Genomic DNA, 14558 nt, shown 5'->3' with positions numbered 1-14558 from the left:
AAAGTGAGATGAAAGAGGCTATTTTAGCTGAAAAAAATCTTTCAAAAATTGGAAGGATCCATTTGAAGAAAATAGGAACAAGCATAAGCATTGCCAAGTTAAGTGTTAGCCTGACTTCAGGCTAACACTTAACTTGAGGCTAAGAGAGAATTTGAAATGAAGTTAGTCCTAGAGGCAAAATCTCATAATAAAACCTTTTTAAAAATATATTCAAAGCAGGAAAGCTGCAAGGGAGTAGGTCGGACCGTTAAATGACAGAGGGGTTAAAGGGGCTCTTAGGGAAGATAAGGCCATCGCAAAAAGACTAAATAAATTATTTGCTTCTGTGTTTACTAATGAAGATGTTGGGCACAACAAAATTAATGGAATAACAGCCCGTATTTTGCTGCGACTGAGGATCAGGAATCATTGCTTTCAGGTCCAACAGCCTTTGTAATATAGCTTCCATTGCTACCCTCTTCTGAGGAGAGTCGCATGGAGATATCATAAAGGCATCTGGAGGAATGCGAAGAAATTCTAGAGCATATTCATCCCAAACCACTTCAAGGACCCACTGATTCAAAGTAATCTGCACACACATAAGAACATGCCATACTGGGTCAGACCAAGGGTCCATCAAGCCCAGCATCCTGTTTCCAACAGTGGCCAATCCAGGCCATAAGAACCTGGCAAGTACCCAAAAACTAAGTCTATTCCATGTTACCATTGCTATTCTCTAAGTGAACTTAATAGCAGGTAATGGACTTCTCCTCCAAGAACTTATCCAATCCTTTTTTAAACACAGCTATACTAACTGCACTAACCACATCCTCTGGCAACAAATTCCAGAGTTTAATTGTGCGTTGAGTGATGAAGAACTTTCTCTGATTAGTTTTAAATGTGCCACATGCTAACTTCATGGAGTGCCCCCTAGTCTTTCTATTATCCGAAAGAGTAAATAACCGATTCACTTCTACCCGTTCTAGACCTCTCATGATTTTAAACACCTCTAACATATCCCCCCTCAGCCATCTCTTCTCCAAGCTGAAAAGTCCTAACCTCTTTAGTCTTTCCTCATAGGGGAGCTGTTCCATTCCTTTTATCATTTTGGTAGCCCTTCTCTGTACCTTCTCCATCGCAATTATATCTTTTTTGAGATGTGGTGACCAGAATTGTACACAGTATTCAAGGCACGGTCTCACCATGGAGTGATACAGAGGTATTGTGACATTTTCCATTATATTCACCATTCCCTTTCTAATAATTCCCAACATTCTGTTTGCTTTTTTTGACTGCCGCAGCACACTGAACCGACGATTTCAATGTGTTATCCACTATGACGCCTAGATCTCTTTCTTGGTTGGTAGCACCTAATATGGAACCTAACTTTGTGTAACTATAGCATGGGTTATTTTTCTCTATATGCATCACCTTGCACTTATCCACATTAAATGTCATCTGCCATTTCGATGCCCAATTTTCCAGTCTCAGAAGGTCTTCTTGCAATTTATCACAATCTGCTTGTGATTTAGCTACTCTGAACAATTTTGTATCATCTGCAAATTTGATTACCTCATTCTTCGTATTTCTTTCCAGATCATTTATAAATATATTGAAAAGTAAGGGTCCCAAAACAGATCCCTGAGGTATTCCACTGCCCACTCCCTTCCACTGAGAAAATTGTCCATTTAATCCTACTCTGTTTCCTGTCTTTTAGCCAGTTTGTAATCCACGAAAGGACATCACCACCTATACCATGACTTTTTACTTTTCCTAGAAGCCTCTCGTGAGGAACTTTATCAAACGCCTTCTGAAAATCCAAGTACACTACATCTACCAGTTCACCTTTATCCACATGTTTATTAACTCCTTCAAAAAAGTGAAGCAGATTTGTGAGGCAAGACTTGCCCTGGGTAAAGCCATACTGACTTTGTTCCATTAAACCATGTCTTTCTATATGTTCTGTGATTTTGATGTTTAGAACACTTTCCACTATTTTTCCTGGAACTGAAGTCAGGCTAACCGGTCTGTAGTTTCCCGGATCGCCCCTGGAGCCCTTTTTAAATATTGGGATTATGTTAGCTATTCTCCAGTCTTCAGATACAATGGATGATTTTAATGATAGCGTACACATTTTTACTAATAGGTCTGAAATTTCAATTTTTAGTTCCTTCAGAAGCCTGGGGTGTATACCATCCGGTCCAGGTGATTTACTACTCTTCAGTTTATCAATCAGGCCTACCACAACTTCTAGGTTCACCATGATTTGGATCAGTCCATCTGAATCATTACCCACGAAAACCTTCTCCGGAACGGGTATCTCCCCAATAAACTCTTTAGTAAACACCGAAGCAAAGAAATCATTTAATCTTTCCACAATGGCCTTATCTTCTCTAAGCGCCCCTTTAACCCCTCGATCATCTAACGGTCCAACTGACTCCCTCACAGGCTTTCTGCTTCAGATATATTTTTTAAAGTTTTTACTGTGAGTTCTTGCCTCTACGGCCAACTTCTTTTTAAATTCTCTCTTACCCTGTCTTATCAATGTCTTACATTTAACTTGCCAACGCTTATGCATTATCCTATTTTCTTCTGTTGGATCCTTCTTCCAATTTTTGAATGAAGATCTTTTGGCTAAAATAGCTTCTTTCCCCTCTCCTTTTAGCCATGCCGGTAATCGTTTTGCCTTCTTTCCACCTTTTTTAATGTGTGGAATACATCTGGACTGTGGTTCTAGAATGGTATTTTTTTAACAATGACCACGCCTCTTGCACACTTTTTACCTTTGTAGCTGCTCCTTTCAGTTTTTTTCTTACAATTTTTCTCATTTTATCAAAGTTTTGCTTTTGAAAGTTTAGCATGAGAGCCGTAGATTTGCTTACTGTCCTCCTTCCAGTCATTAATTCAAATTTGATTTTATGATCACTATTGCCAAGTGGCCCCACCACCGTTACCTCTCTCATCAAATCCTGTCCTCCACTGAGAATTAGATCTAGAATTGCTCCCTCTCTCGTTGGTTCCTGGACCAATTGCTCCATAAAAATGTCATTTATTCCATCCAGGAACTTTATATCTCTAGCATGTACCGATGATATATTTACCCAGTCAATATATTGGGGTAATTGAAGTCTCCCATTATTACCACACTACCAATTTGGTTAGCTTCCCTAATTTCTCTTAACATTTTACTATCAGTCTCATCATCTTGACCAGGTAGACAGTAGTATACTCCTATCACTATAATCTTCCCTGACACACAAGGAATTTCTACCCATAAAGATTCAATTGTGCATTTGGTCTCATGCAGGATGTTTATCCCGTTGGACTCTATGCCATCCCGGACATAAAGCGCCACACCGCCTCCCGGGTGCTCCTCTCTGTCATTGCGATATAATTTGTACCCCGGTATATCACTGTACCATTGGTTGTCCTCCTTCCACCATGTCTCTGAGATGCCAATTAAGTCTATGTCATCATTCACTGCTATACATTCTAATTCTCCCATCTTACTTCTTAGACTTCTGGCATTAGCATACAAACATTTCAAAGTTTGTTTTTTGTTTGTATTTTCATTCTGCTTTTTAATTGATAGGGATAAGTTAGAATTTTTTAGCTCAGTTGAGTTTTTAGTTACAGGCACTTGGACTACTTTTGTTATAATAGGAACCTCACTGTCAGGATGCCCTAATTCTAATGCATCATTAGTATCCTTTGAAGATACCTCTCTCCGAACCATGCGCTGCTGAGCAACTGTCGGCCTTCCCCTTTGTTCTAGTTTAAAAGCTGCTCTATCTCCTTTTTAAAGGTTAGCACCAGCAGTCTGGTTCCACCCTGGTTAAGGTAGAGCCCATCCCTTCGGAAGAGACTCCCCCTTCCCCAAAAGGTTCCCCAGTTCCTAACAAAACTGAATCCCTCTTCTTTGCACCATCGTCTCATCCATGCATTGAGACTCCAGAGCTCTGCCCGCCTCTGGTGACCTGCGCGTGGAACAGGGAGCATTTCAGAGAATGCTACCTTGGAGGTTCTGGATTTCAGCTTTCTACCTAAGAGCCTAAATTTGGCTTCCAGAACCTCCTCCCACATGTTCCTATGTTGTTGGTGCCCACATGTGCCACAACAGCCGGCTCCTCCCCAGCACTGTCTAAGAATCCTATCTAGGTTACGCATGAGGTCCGCCACCTTCGCACCAAGCAGACATGTTACCAGGCGATCCTCACGCCCACCAGCCACCCAGCTATCTACATTCCTAATTATCGAATCACCAACTATGATGGCCAACCTAACCTTTCCCTCCTGGGCAGTTGGCCTTTGGGAGATATCCTCGGTGCGAAAGGACAATGCATCACCTGGAGAGCAGGTCCTTGCTACAGGATCATTTCCTGCTGCACCTGGTTGGTGCTCTCCCATCATGAGACCTTCTTCCTCCAAGGCAGCACCAGGGCTGCCAGTATGAAGTTGGGAGTTGGCTACTATGTCCCTGAAGGTCTCATCTATATACCTCTCTGTCTGCCTCAGCTCCTCCAAGTCTGCCACTCTAGCCTCCAGAGATCGGACTCGTTCTCTGAGAGCCAGGAGCTCTTTGCATCGCATGCACATTTTCTCATTGGTGGGTAAAAAATCATACATGTGACACTCAATGCAAAAGACTGGGAAGCCCCCTATTGCTGCTGGACTGCTGCCTTCATCTCAATTTTGTTCAGTTCCTAGTTAAGTTTTAGGTTGCTAAGGGAGTAGGAATGTGTCTAATTAATGTCCTTTAAATGTATTAGTGAAGTCACTATGTCTGATAGTGGCCTACACGGGAATGATTAAACTCTCAATAAGGTGTTTGTTTGCTTTTTTTTTTTAAAGTGGCACCTGCCTATAAATTAAAAGATGAGCTAGGGTTGGGAAATACAAACAGTCTAACTTCAGTTAGTCAGCTAGAGTGACTCACTGCTCTCTTGATTAACAATTGTTGGTACCTAATCAAACCAAATCACACTACCTCAACACATTTCCAAGGTGAGTAACTGAACTGAACTTTTCAACCTTTTTACTTAGTATACACTGCTCCTAGCTACTTTTTTTTTTGTAGTACACAAACACTAACTTCTGCTTACTAGCTGCCTGACTGACTATTTAAAAAGATAAACAGTCTAACTTCTGTTTATTTGTTGCCTTACTATTAAAAGCACAAACACACTAAATAATATTACCAAATAGTTAACTTTGCCCCAATACTTTTAAAAAAAGACAATGTCCCAAGCAACAACTTACTGATTCCTTTCAGCCACCAGCATGGTGATCCTCTCCTCTCAGTGCTTCCACTCTCAGTGCTCCCACTGTGTTAAAAATGAGATAGGTGCCCACCTATCTTCTGCACCAACAGGTGAGATGGCAAATCTTAATTGAGAAGATAGAGGGTCTCCAGTTCTAGAGCCCACATCTTTTCCAGGCCTTTGGGGCGAAAGGACCAAGATCTGTGGAAGGGACAGAAGAACTTCCCTATAAAGCTGAAAATCCTGGTAGTCTCAAGAGCGACCACTTGCCCGAAAAGTCTGGGAAACCCGCTTCTTGTCCTCTGGCAAGCAAGGGACCTGGGTTTTCCCCCATTTATTTGCCATTTTCTCCAACTCACTGCCAAAGAGAAGAGAATCCTTGAAGGGCAGCTTAATAAGACTGGACTCTGAAATAGTATCTGCCGACCACTTGCGAGCCACAGCTGTCGTCTAGCCGCTATAACAAAAGCAACTCCTCTGGCAGCTGTGCGAACCAGGTCACAGCCCACATCAGCTACGGCGGCAGCGCCTGGTTCTACCACAAGTCTGCTGGCGCAGCACTGCTAGATTCTTGAGAAGGATGCAAGGTAGCTCGAGGGCACAGCAAGAAGCAAATTGCAAGTTCACTGCCACTGCCTCAAAGGCTTGCTTTAGGAAAGTCTCAATTCTCCTATCCTGAGCATCCTTAAGAACAGAACCTCCTTCTACCAGGATGGTGGTTCTCTTCATGACAGAAAACACCAAAGCGTCCACCTTAGGGAAAATGCAACTGCTGTCTGGCCTGCAGATCCAAGGGATATAAACCTGCCAAGGCGCACCCCCCTTTGAAGGACACCTCTGGCAAACTTCATTCCAGATCAATCAACTCCTGAATCGTATCCAGGAGGGGAAAGAAACATGAGGCTTTGCGTAGGGTAATAAAAATGGGAACCTCCTTTTGTACCCTTGAGGAGTCAGCTCCAGCCACTCCAAGGGTCTTCAAAGTCTGAAAGATCAAGCTCGGCAACTCATCTCTATGAAAGAAACGGACAAGAGTTCGACATGGCTTCAAATCTGGCTTAATCTCCCCTTCCTCCACTGGAGAGCCACCACTATCATCGACATCATCTTGATCTACTTGCATTCGAAACTTGACAGGCCATGCCACACCACAGCGCTTGACCATGGCGGCAGGAGCTGAAGAACTCTGAGTGCATGGACTTAAACCCAATACATGTAGTCGACTCAGAAGACCACCCCTGTAGAAATGTCTAACCCCTGGAAGAAATTCCATCCAGGAAAAGGATGACTGGTCCATAGGTCTGAACCTGACATCCTGAGAGTAAGTTTCCCCTGAGAAGTCAGCTAAAGGAGGGGACACCAGCATAGCGTCGCCCTCGGTCCCACTCCCCTCAGACCGAGAAGATAGACCATCAATGACAAAATCAGAAAGAGGTAAATCCCCACAAGCATCCAGGCAATGCTGACACAGGCTTAAAGAAAGTTCTGGCTGTATCGCTCTGATGTGGCATGCAGTACAAATAGATAAGCACCTAGACTTCTTCACCGCAGGTGTCATTGTTGTAAGGCACCCAGTCAGGTACAGGTACGCGCCCAGCTAGACACACAAAAAGTAAGGTTAGGTATGCACGCGTAAAAGCCACGTGCCAAAAATGAACAAACAAAAAATGTGCATCAAGGTACTCGCATATCGTACTCTTGCCCAAACCGAGTGTCCAGGTATACACACGCCCCAGGAACACTCAAGTCAGACTTCCAAGGACACCCAAATTTTGGATACAAAAGTCAGCAACAGACTCAAGTCAATGGAGCACAGTGAAAAACATGCAAAATCACCCTTGCAGCCAACCACACGCCAAAAAGGGAGAAGCCTGAAAGCGGGGCCTAGCCAAACAGCTGCTCAACCAGCCATGCCTGAACTACCTCCACACCTCACAGAACTCACATGAACGGGAAGGCCGAACACTGAGGGAACAGACTCAGGAGGAAATTTTTTTTTTTTTTTAGTAAAGCAAAACCTTTACCGGAGCTCAGCCCTCCCTGGCTGAGAGCAGGAATAGGTCCTGGCTACAGGGGGAGACGGCAAAAGCCTTCACTGTCGAGCCTCTCTTGGCCTGCAACCACTCATTGAATTTTAAGTCCATGCCACCCAAGGCTACCGGACTTCAAGCACTCTGAGGGAGGGACCGAACGTTATCACCTCAGGAGGCAAGCAGTGCTATGTAAACTTCTTGCCTTCCTGATATCTCCTTTACACTTCTTTCTTCCTTTCTATTTTTACTTTCCTGCTCACAGGCAATCCCCTGTAGGGAAATGCATGTCCACCATACCCTTGAGTCGGAGAATACTGGCAGGCTGTTGAGGCGGGACTATATAGCCGTGATGTCAGCCTTTTGCTCTGTCTCCATCTGCTGGCAGAGGTGCATAACCCACTGGTGGTGACCAACCTGCCAGAATGCAGAGGAATAACATTTACAAGCAACATAGGTAAATAGTTACTCATGTGCCATTAGAAACTTAATTCAAATTTCTATTGAGTTCTAATTGCAAAATTTCTTACTTGCAAATCAAAATAATAAAGAGAAAACTTTTAGAGTAAGAAAGTTAGTATTAAAATAAAGAGCATTTGAATGATTTACCTGGACTTCAAATGGAGGGCAGCAAAATTATATATTTATTACTTGGATTTATTACCTATCTTTTTGAATACAGAATTAACTCAATGTGGGTTACAGCATATTATACTGTTAGCTCGCAAACAAGGCTTTTTTAGATTTACAATACAAAGCACAGGCACCAGCATTGCCTCAGGTACAAAAACTTAGATTGTAAGCCCTCTGGGGATACAGAAATACCTACAGTACCTGAATGTAAACCAGTGTGATATCTCAATTGAGATGAATGTCAGTATATAAAAATAATAAATAAATAAATTTGATGGAATGAGGCCTCAGATTTCAATTTATGAGCCTGGTTAAGCAGAAGCCAAATAAATGACAACTATACATTTTCTACTTCTAAAGAGACATAAGGTTATGGCTGAACTTCCATGGGGAGCATTTCAACCTGAATCAGATCAAATCTTTATAAGTCAAAGACAGAAAAAAATGTACGTGTGAATTTGTTTTAAGGTGACCACACATATAGCAAAACAATCTTATAAAATATTTTAAATTACTACACGTCTTAAAGGGTCAACTGGCTTCAGATACTTAGTGGATAACCAGAGCCAGATCTAGGCTAAAAGCCACCTTGTGCAAAAACCGAAATTGGTTACCCACTCCCCCAGTGGCAGCTCTCACACAGTGCTCTCTACTTCAGTGGTGGTGGTGGCATCCGTAGTTCCAATACAGCACCCCCCTACCTCTTCTCCATCCCACTCTTCTCTCTTATTCCCTCTGCCTACATATTTAAGGGGATGGGAGTGCCAGCATAGCAGCACATCCTCATGCATGGCACCCTGTGCGGCTACCCAGATCATACGCACTCCAAAAGCTGACCCTCTGGATAACAATTTCACACAACCCCTCTCCCCCCATCAGAAGTAGAATTCACTTTATTGTACAGAAAGTTTCTCAGGCGCAATGCCAAGAAAATGCACAGCCAGTGATCCAATGCAAGGATCTAAAAGAAGCTCTCTCATCCTGTCTTCTGGGTCTTTAATCAATTAAGGTGGTAAGAATTCCAAAAAACCTGCTCAAAGGCCCTTGGCGCCTAGGACCATCACTGAAATGGAATAATCGCAGAGGGAAATACACTGGTAATTGCTCTGGATCATACTGAGCTGGCAGTATCAAAAACTAGAAAAAAAAACTGCCGGATCAAAAGAAAACCTACTCAAGTGCTGGAAAGTTAATCACCAGTATACTGAGATTGTTCCGTGGGAAGGTCTCACCTCCAAATTGTTTTAACTTTTATTTCTACGTATTCAAGTGGACTAGCACGGCAGCTACACTAATTTAGCCTTCCCACCCCCCGAAAAAGAGAACAGCATTGAAACAGCTGTTTCAGACATATCCTGCAGCTGCTCTTTTAACCCTTAAAAACCAGCCGTCTTAGGCAGGACGGATCACTCCAACACAAGAAAGCGGCATGAAACCAGACCGGCACCCTGTGCGCCAGTTATCACCTGTGCATCCTCAGCCCACGTTGCACCACAGCCGACCAGCTTGGACAGGAAGCAGCGCGGCGTTTCCGCTCCCTCCCCGAGGGTCCTAAGTTCCGCCTTTTAATGCCGAGAGCATCGGATCCAAATGCCTTGACTGTCTCTATTCAGTCGGTATAAAGGGGGGGGGGGGGGGGGGCAAACCAGGCCAAAGTCTTGCCTAGGCTGAACTGTCCGTGCCCGACCACCTCCAGCAGCGACCGGGCGGCCCACCAGGTGGCACGTTCGGCACTTCGGGGGCCCTGCCGCGCCGTGCGTTCGCGTTGCGCGCTCGCGGTCGCTCTGCCAATCGGTCTGCGGAGTCAATGGAAGTCGAGCAGCAACTGACCAATAAGAATGGGGCTTGCGGTTGCGACGCGGAAGTGGATTGAGGCGGCACCGTTGCTCGGAGAATGGAGCGTGGACTAGGACGGGTTTAATTTCGATTCGTATTTTTATTTGTGTGTGCGCGCGCGCGCATTTCAACGTTATAAACAAAATATTTGGGGGAAAAAAAATTGACCTCGTTAGTTGGACGTGTTTTAATTGGTGTCATGTTTGCTGCACGCGGCATCTCTCACAGACCGCAGAGAGAAGTCACCGATTCGGACAGAAACAAATTTGCTGAAGTAGGTTGTGAAGGAGGAAGGGTGCGGACACGTGAAAAATATTAGTTTAGAAAGTCACGCTGCACGAAAACTGGCCGCTTTGGGCCTTGACTCTTCTGTCTTTTGCTCGCGGGCATGTATAAATGTAATGTAGTCTTTTTATGTAACTAAACAATACATAAGTAAATTCAAGAACTGTTAAAATGATCGAACAATTTTTGAAGGCACAGATATGCATTTTGCTTTGTGCATTGTAAAGCGAGTAAATTAACACCTTGGAAGCAAAATTCAGTTGTTTTTTTCTGATGTATTTTAGGTATTTAAAAAGTGTGACGAAAATAATAAAGGATATTTAAGCAGAGAAGATGTTAAGGTGGCAGTCATGATGCTCTTTGGCTACAAACCTTCAAAGGTAATTTACTTGATAGTGTTTAAGATCTGTAAATTTATATTATCACTCAGAACTATTGCAGACGCTTACAGTCGATGTTAAAAACAATGAGATGTACTGTTCAAGACCGAATTTCAAATTAGCTGACTGGTCTAATAGTCAAGAACCTTTTTCAACCATGTGTTTATAACCACCTAGAGACAAAATCGCATGATTTTATTTTGACTCCACACGCATTGCAAAACTTTCAATTCATTATGGCTCTATTATGGCAAGAAACTGTTACAAAATTTCAGAGTATCCTTAAACATAGAAACATATATATACATAGAAATGACGACAGAAGAAGACCAACGGCCCATCCAGTCTGCCCAACAAGCTTTTGCCCTTTTTTTTTCTCATACTTATCTGTTACTCTTGGTCCTTAGTAACCTTTTGGTTCTGTTTCCCTTCCCCCTTCCATTAATGTAGAGAGCAGTGTTGGAACTGCATCTAAGTGAAATGTCTAACTTACAGGCCGATACAGTACAGTGCGCTCCATGGAGCGCACTGTATCGGCTCCGATGGAGCGCACTGTTCGCCGGTATTTGGATGCGCATTTTCGACACGCTAGCTTTACCCCTTATTCAGTAAGGGGTAATAGCGCATCCAAAATGCGCGTCCAACCCCCCCCCCCCCCCCCCCCCCCCCGAACCTAATAGCGCCCGCAACATGCAAATGCATGTTGATAATACCGCGCAATTCAGTAAGTAAAATGTGCAGCCAAGCCGGATGCTAATTTCTCCGGGCACCGGGAAAGTGCATAGAAAAGCAGTAAAAACTGCTTTTCTGTGCACCCTCTGACTTAATATCATGGTGATATTAAGTCGGAGGTCCCGAAAGTTTAAAAAAGTAAAAAAAAAAATTTGAAATAGGCTCGCGGGTTGAAAACCGGATGCTCAGTTTTGCCAGCGTCCAGTTTCCGAACCCATGGCTGTCAGCGGGCTCAAGAACCGAAAATAGCAAAATTGAGCGTCGGCTGTCAAACCCTCTGACAGCCGCCGCCGCTCCTGTCCGAAAAGAAGCGCTAAGGACACGCTAGTGTCCCTAGCGCCTCTTTTTACCGCCGGGCCTAATTTAAATACATTTATTTACTGTATCACGCTCTCCTGCATTTTTACTGTATCGGCCTGTTAATTAGCTAGGGATAGTAACCGCCGCAATAAGCAAGCTACACCCATGCTTGTTTACCTCAACTATGTAATTCAGTCCTTGTTGGTTGTGGTCTGTATATAGATCCACTTTTCTCCATTTCCCCCTGCCATTGAAGCAGAAAGCCATGCTGGATATGCATTGAAAGTGAAGTATCAGTCTTTCTCCCTTGCCGTTAAAGCAGAGAGCTATGCTGGATATGCATTGAAAGTGAAGTATCAGGCTTATTTGGTTTGGAGTAGTATCTGCTGTAACAAGCAAGCTACTCCCTGCTTTATTGTGAATGGAAATCCTTTTTTTTTTTTCCACATTAATTCTTGCCGTTGAAGCTTAGAGCAATGTTGGAGTCACATAACTGTGTATGTTTAAGAACATAAGAAATTGCCATGCTGGGTCAGACCAAGGGACCATCAAGCCCAGCATCCTGTTTCCAACAGAGGCCAAAACCAGGCCACAAGAACCTGGCAATTACTCAAACACAAAGAAGATCCCATGCTACTGATGCAATTAATAGCAGTGGCTATTCCCTAAGCAGTGGCTATTCCCTAAGTAAAATTGATTAATAGCCATAAATGGACTTCTCCTCCAAGAACTTATCAAAACCTTTTTTGAACCCAGCTACACTAACTGCACTAACCACATCATCTAGCAACAAATTCCAGAGCTTTATTGTCCGTTGAGTGAAAAAGAATTTTCTCCGATTAGTCTTAAATGTGCTACTTGCTAACTTCATGGAATGCCCAGTAGTCCTTCTATTATTCGAAAATGAAAATAACCAAGTCACATCTACATCAGATAGTAGAAAGACTAGGGGGCAGTCCATGAAGTTAGCATGGGGCACATTTAAAACTAATCGGAGAAAGTTATTTTTCGCTCAACGCACAGTTAAGCTCTGGAATTTGTTGTCAGAGGATGTGGTTAGTGCAGTTAGTGTAGCTGGGTCTAAAAAAGGTTTGGATAAGTTCTTGGAGGAGAAGTCCATTAACGGTTATTAATCAAGTTTACTTAGGGAATAGCCACTGCTATTAATTGCATCAGTAGCATGGGATCTTCTTAGTGTTTGGGTAATTGCCAGGTTCTTGTGGCCTGGTTTGGCCTCTGTTGGAAACAGGATGCTGGGCTTGATGGACCCTTGGTCTGACCCAGTATGGCAATTTCTTATGTTCTTAACTCTCAAGCAGTTATAGGCTCTGCAGAGCCGCATAGAATTAACTCTCCCAGTGCTGGCAAATTAGCAGAGAGAGAGAGCAGCTAATGGTTTCTCCTGGAAGGCTGCCATCTTGAGTGCTCTTAAGAAGTTACAAGCTCTGCACAGCCACAGATGATTAAGAACAAGGACGATGCTATTTCACTCTCCAAGCGCTGGGACAAAGTGATTATTGCCAGCAGTCCTGCCTCTTGGGGGGGAGATCTTCCCCAGATCCTTAAGATTCCTAAACACAGCCTTTCAGCCTTTAAAGAAAAAAATTAATTCTGAGCAATAGGAGGTCTCGATAATCTGTCTATTTCACTAAGTTGAAATTTAGGTATGAAAGTTCTGCCAGCTGAGATTCAGTTCTGAGAGGGACACAGAAGGCATCCATAGCCTTCCCCCACAGGTAAAGTAACGTCTGTTTTAAAAGACACAGGTTGTTGCCAGATTCTCAACTCTGAGCAGGAAGTCATCTATCCTTGTAGAAGGAGGCGCTGCACATAAGGCATTAATCTTCTCTATTTTTTTCCCATCACCTATCTGTGTGGATGGCATCTGCACTAGTAGGGTAGAAAGAGCAATATTAAGCAGAAATCTGCAGCTTTTTGATGGAAGGCAGACTGCACAGCTTGAATCCTCAGCTGCCTAGCATTTTGTCAAGGTTAATGAATTTGTTAGTTCTTCAAGATCACTAGCGCATTAGGAGCGAGAAGACTTCTATGTCTCAGGCGTTAGGCTGCTAGTTTTTGTTTCAAATTTCATCTTTGCAAATGCCTTACAAAGAGAGAGAATTTGGTGAGATACTTGAAAGACTAGTCTTGAGTCAAGATGAATCAAAACCACAGAGACTTCCTGAGTATAGGTTAAATATTAGAATTTACATAGGGTGCCAGAAAACCTAGAACAAATCTTTTCACAAAAAGTGGATCCACATTACCAGAGACTAGTAGGTCTTAGTTATGCCCTAGAATTGCTTTCCCCAACACATTCATGTTTTTCTTTTCCATGTACATCACAAATAAAGACAATTGCTATACCAGCAATACTAAACAAATTAATAAAGCCAATACTGTTATGTCCTGCGCCATTTTAAAAGCAAGAGCAAGGATATTAAACATTATACTTCGAAATTCCAAGAGATATTTAAAAATATTTTTTTAAGGGATTGGCCCTTACAGACAATTCTGGGTTTCATTTGTATCTGAATTTACTAGACCTATTAGAGCTATTATGTAAAATAGACTATAATACTGAATTTCCATTTAAAAATATGAGGTCAGCAATCTGATTTCACGCTCCTTTTAAATTCAGAATTGCATTTTCATGTTTTGTCTTTGGTTGGACTCACAATGAAAACTGTTTAGTACTAGCGGCCTGATGCTCAAAAGCATTTACATGTTTATTGCTGAGCTTTACGCATGTAAAAGCACTTTATCCATGGATGTAGGCTTTTGAAAATTGCTATAACACATGCCTTTGACTTGTCAGTAGGTTTTTGCCTGCATTAAGAGAAGTGCATAAACTGCTGTTAATCATTAGGGATAGCCACTGCTTGTTGCTGGCATTAGTAGCATGGGATTTGCCAGGTACTTGTGGCTTGGATTAGCCACCTTTTGGAGACAGGATACTGGGCTTGATGGACCCTTGGTCTGACCCAGTATGGCATACTTATGTTCTTAAGTAAATTACTATCAGGCCGATACAGTAAGGAGCGGTAGGAAGAGGTGCGTTAGTGCCGGCCGCACCCGCGTTTGCCGCACGCACAGTTCGGATCACCTACCGCTCGATACTG

At 43.0% G+C, this 14558-nt stretch overlaps 2 protein-coding genes across 3 annotated transcripts in view; one reads left to right on the top strand and one right to left on the bottom strand.

Annotated features, from left to right (window-relative positions):
• TDP1 (tyrosyl-DNA phosphodiesterase 1) overlaps positions 1-9538 on the bottom strand; it is a 298041-nt gene extending 288503 nt beyond the window's left edge. For both annotated transcript variants that reach the window (XM_029597773.1, XM_029597774.1), the window contains exon 1: positions 9370-9538. In XM_029597773.1, the coding sequence (XP_029453633.1) occupies positions 9370-9377 (8 nt within the window). In that variant the 5' untranslated portion in view covers positions 9378-9538. The remainder of the gene's footprint in view (positions 1-9369) is intronic.
• Positions 9539-9634: 96 nt separating this feature from the next.
• EFCAB11 (EF-hand calcium binding domain 11) overlaps positions 9635-14558 on the top strand; it is a 175668-nt gene continuing 170744 nt past the window's right edge. Inside the window, exons 1-2 of the mRNA XM_029597775.1 lie at positions 9635-10013; positions 10309-10404. Of these exons, the coding sequence (XP_029453635.1) occupies positions 9939-10013; positions 10309-10404 (171 nt within the window). The 5' untranslated portion in view covers positions 9635-9938. The remainder of the gene's footprint in view (positions 10014-10308; positions 10405-14558) is intronic.

This window comes from Rhinatrema bivittatum, chromosome 4 (genome assembly GCF_901001135.1).
Source record: "Rhinatrema bivittatum chromosome 4, aRhiBiv1.1, whole genome shotgun sequence".
Lineage (NCBI taxonomy): Eukaryota > Metazoa > Chordata > Amphibia > Gymnophiona > Rhinatrematidae > Rhinatrema > Rhinatrema bivittatum.
This window is presented reverse-complemented; position numbering and strand designations above follow the sequence as displayed.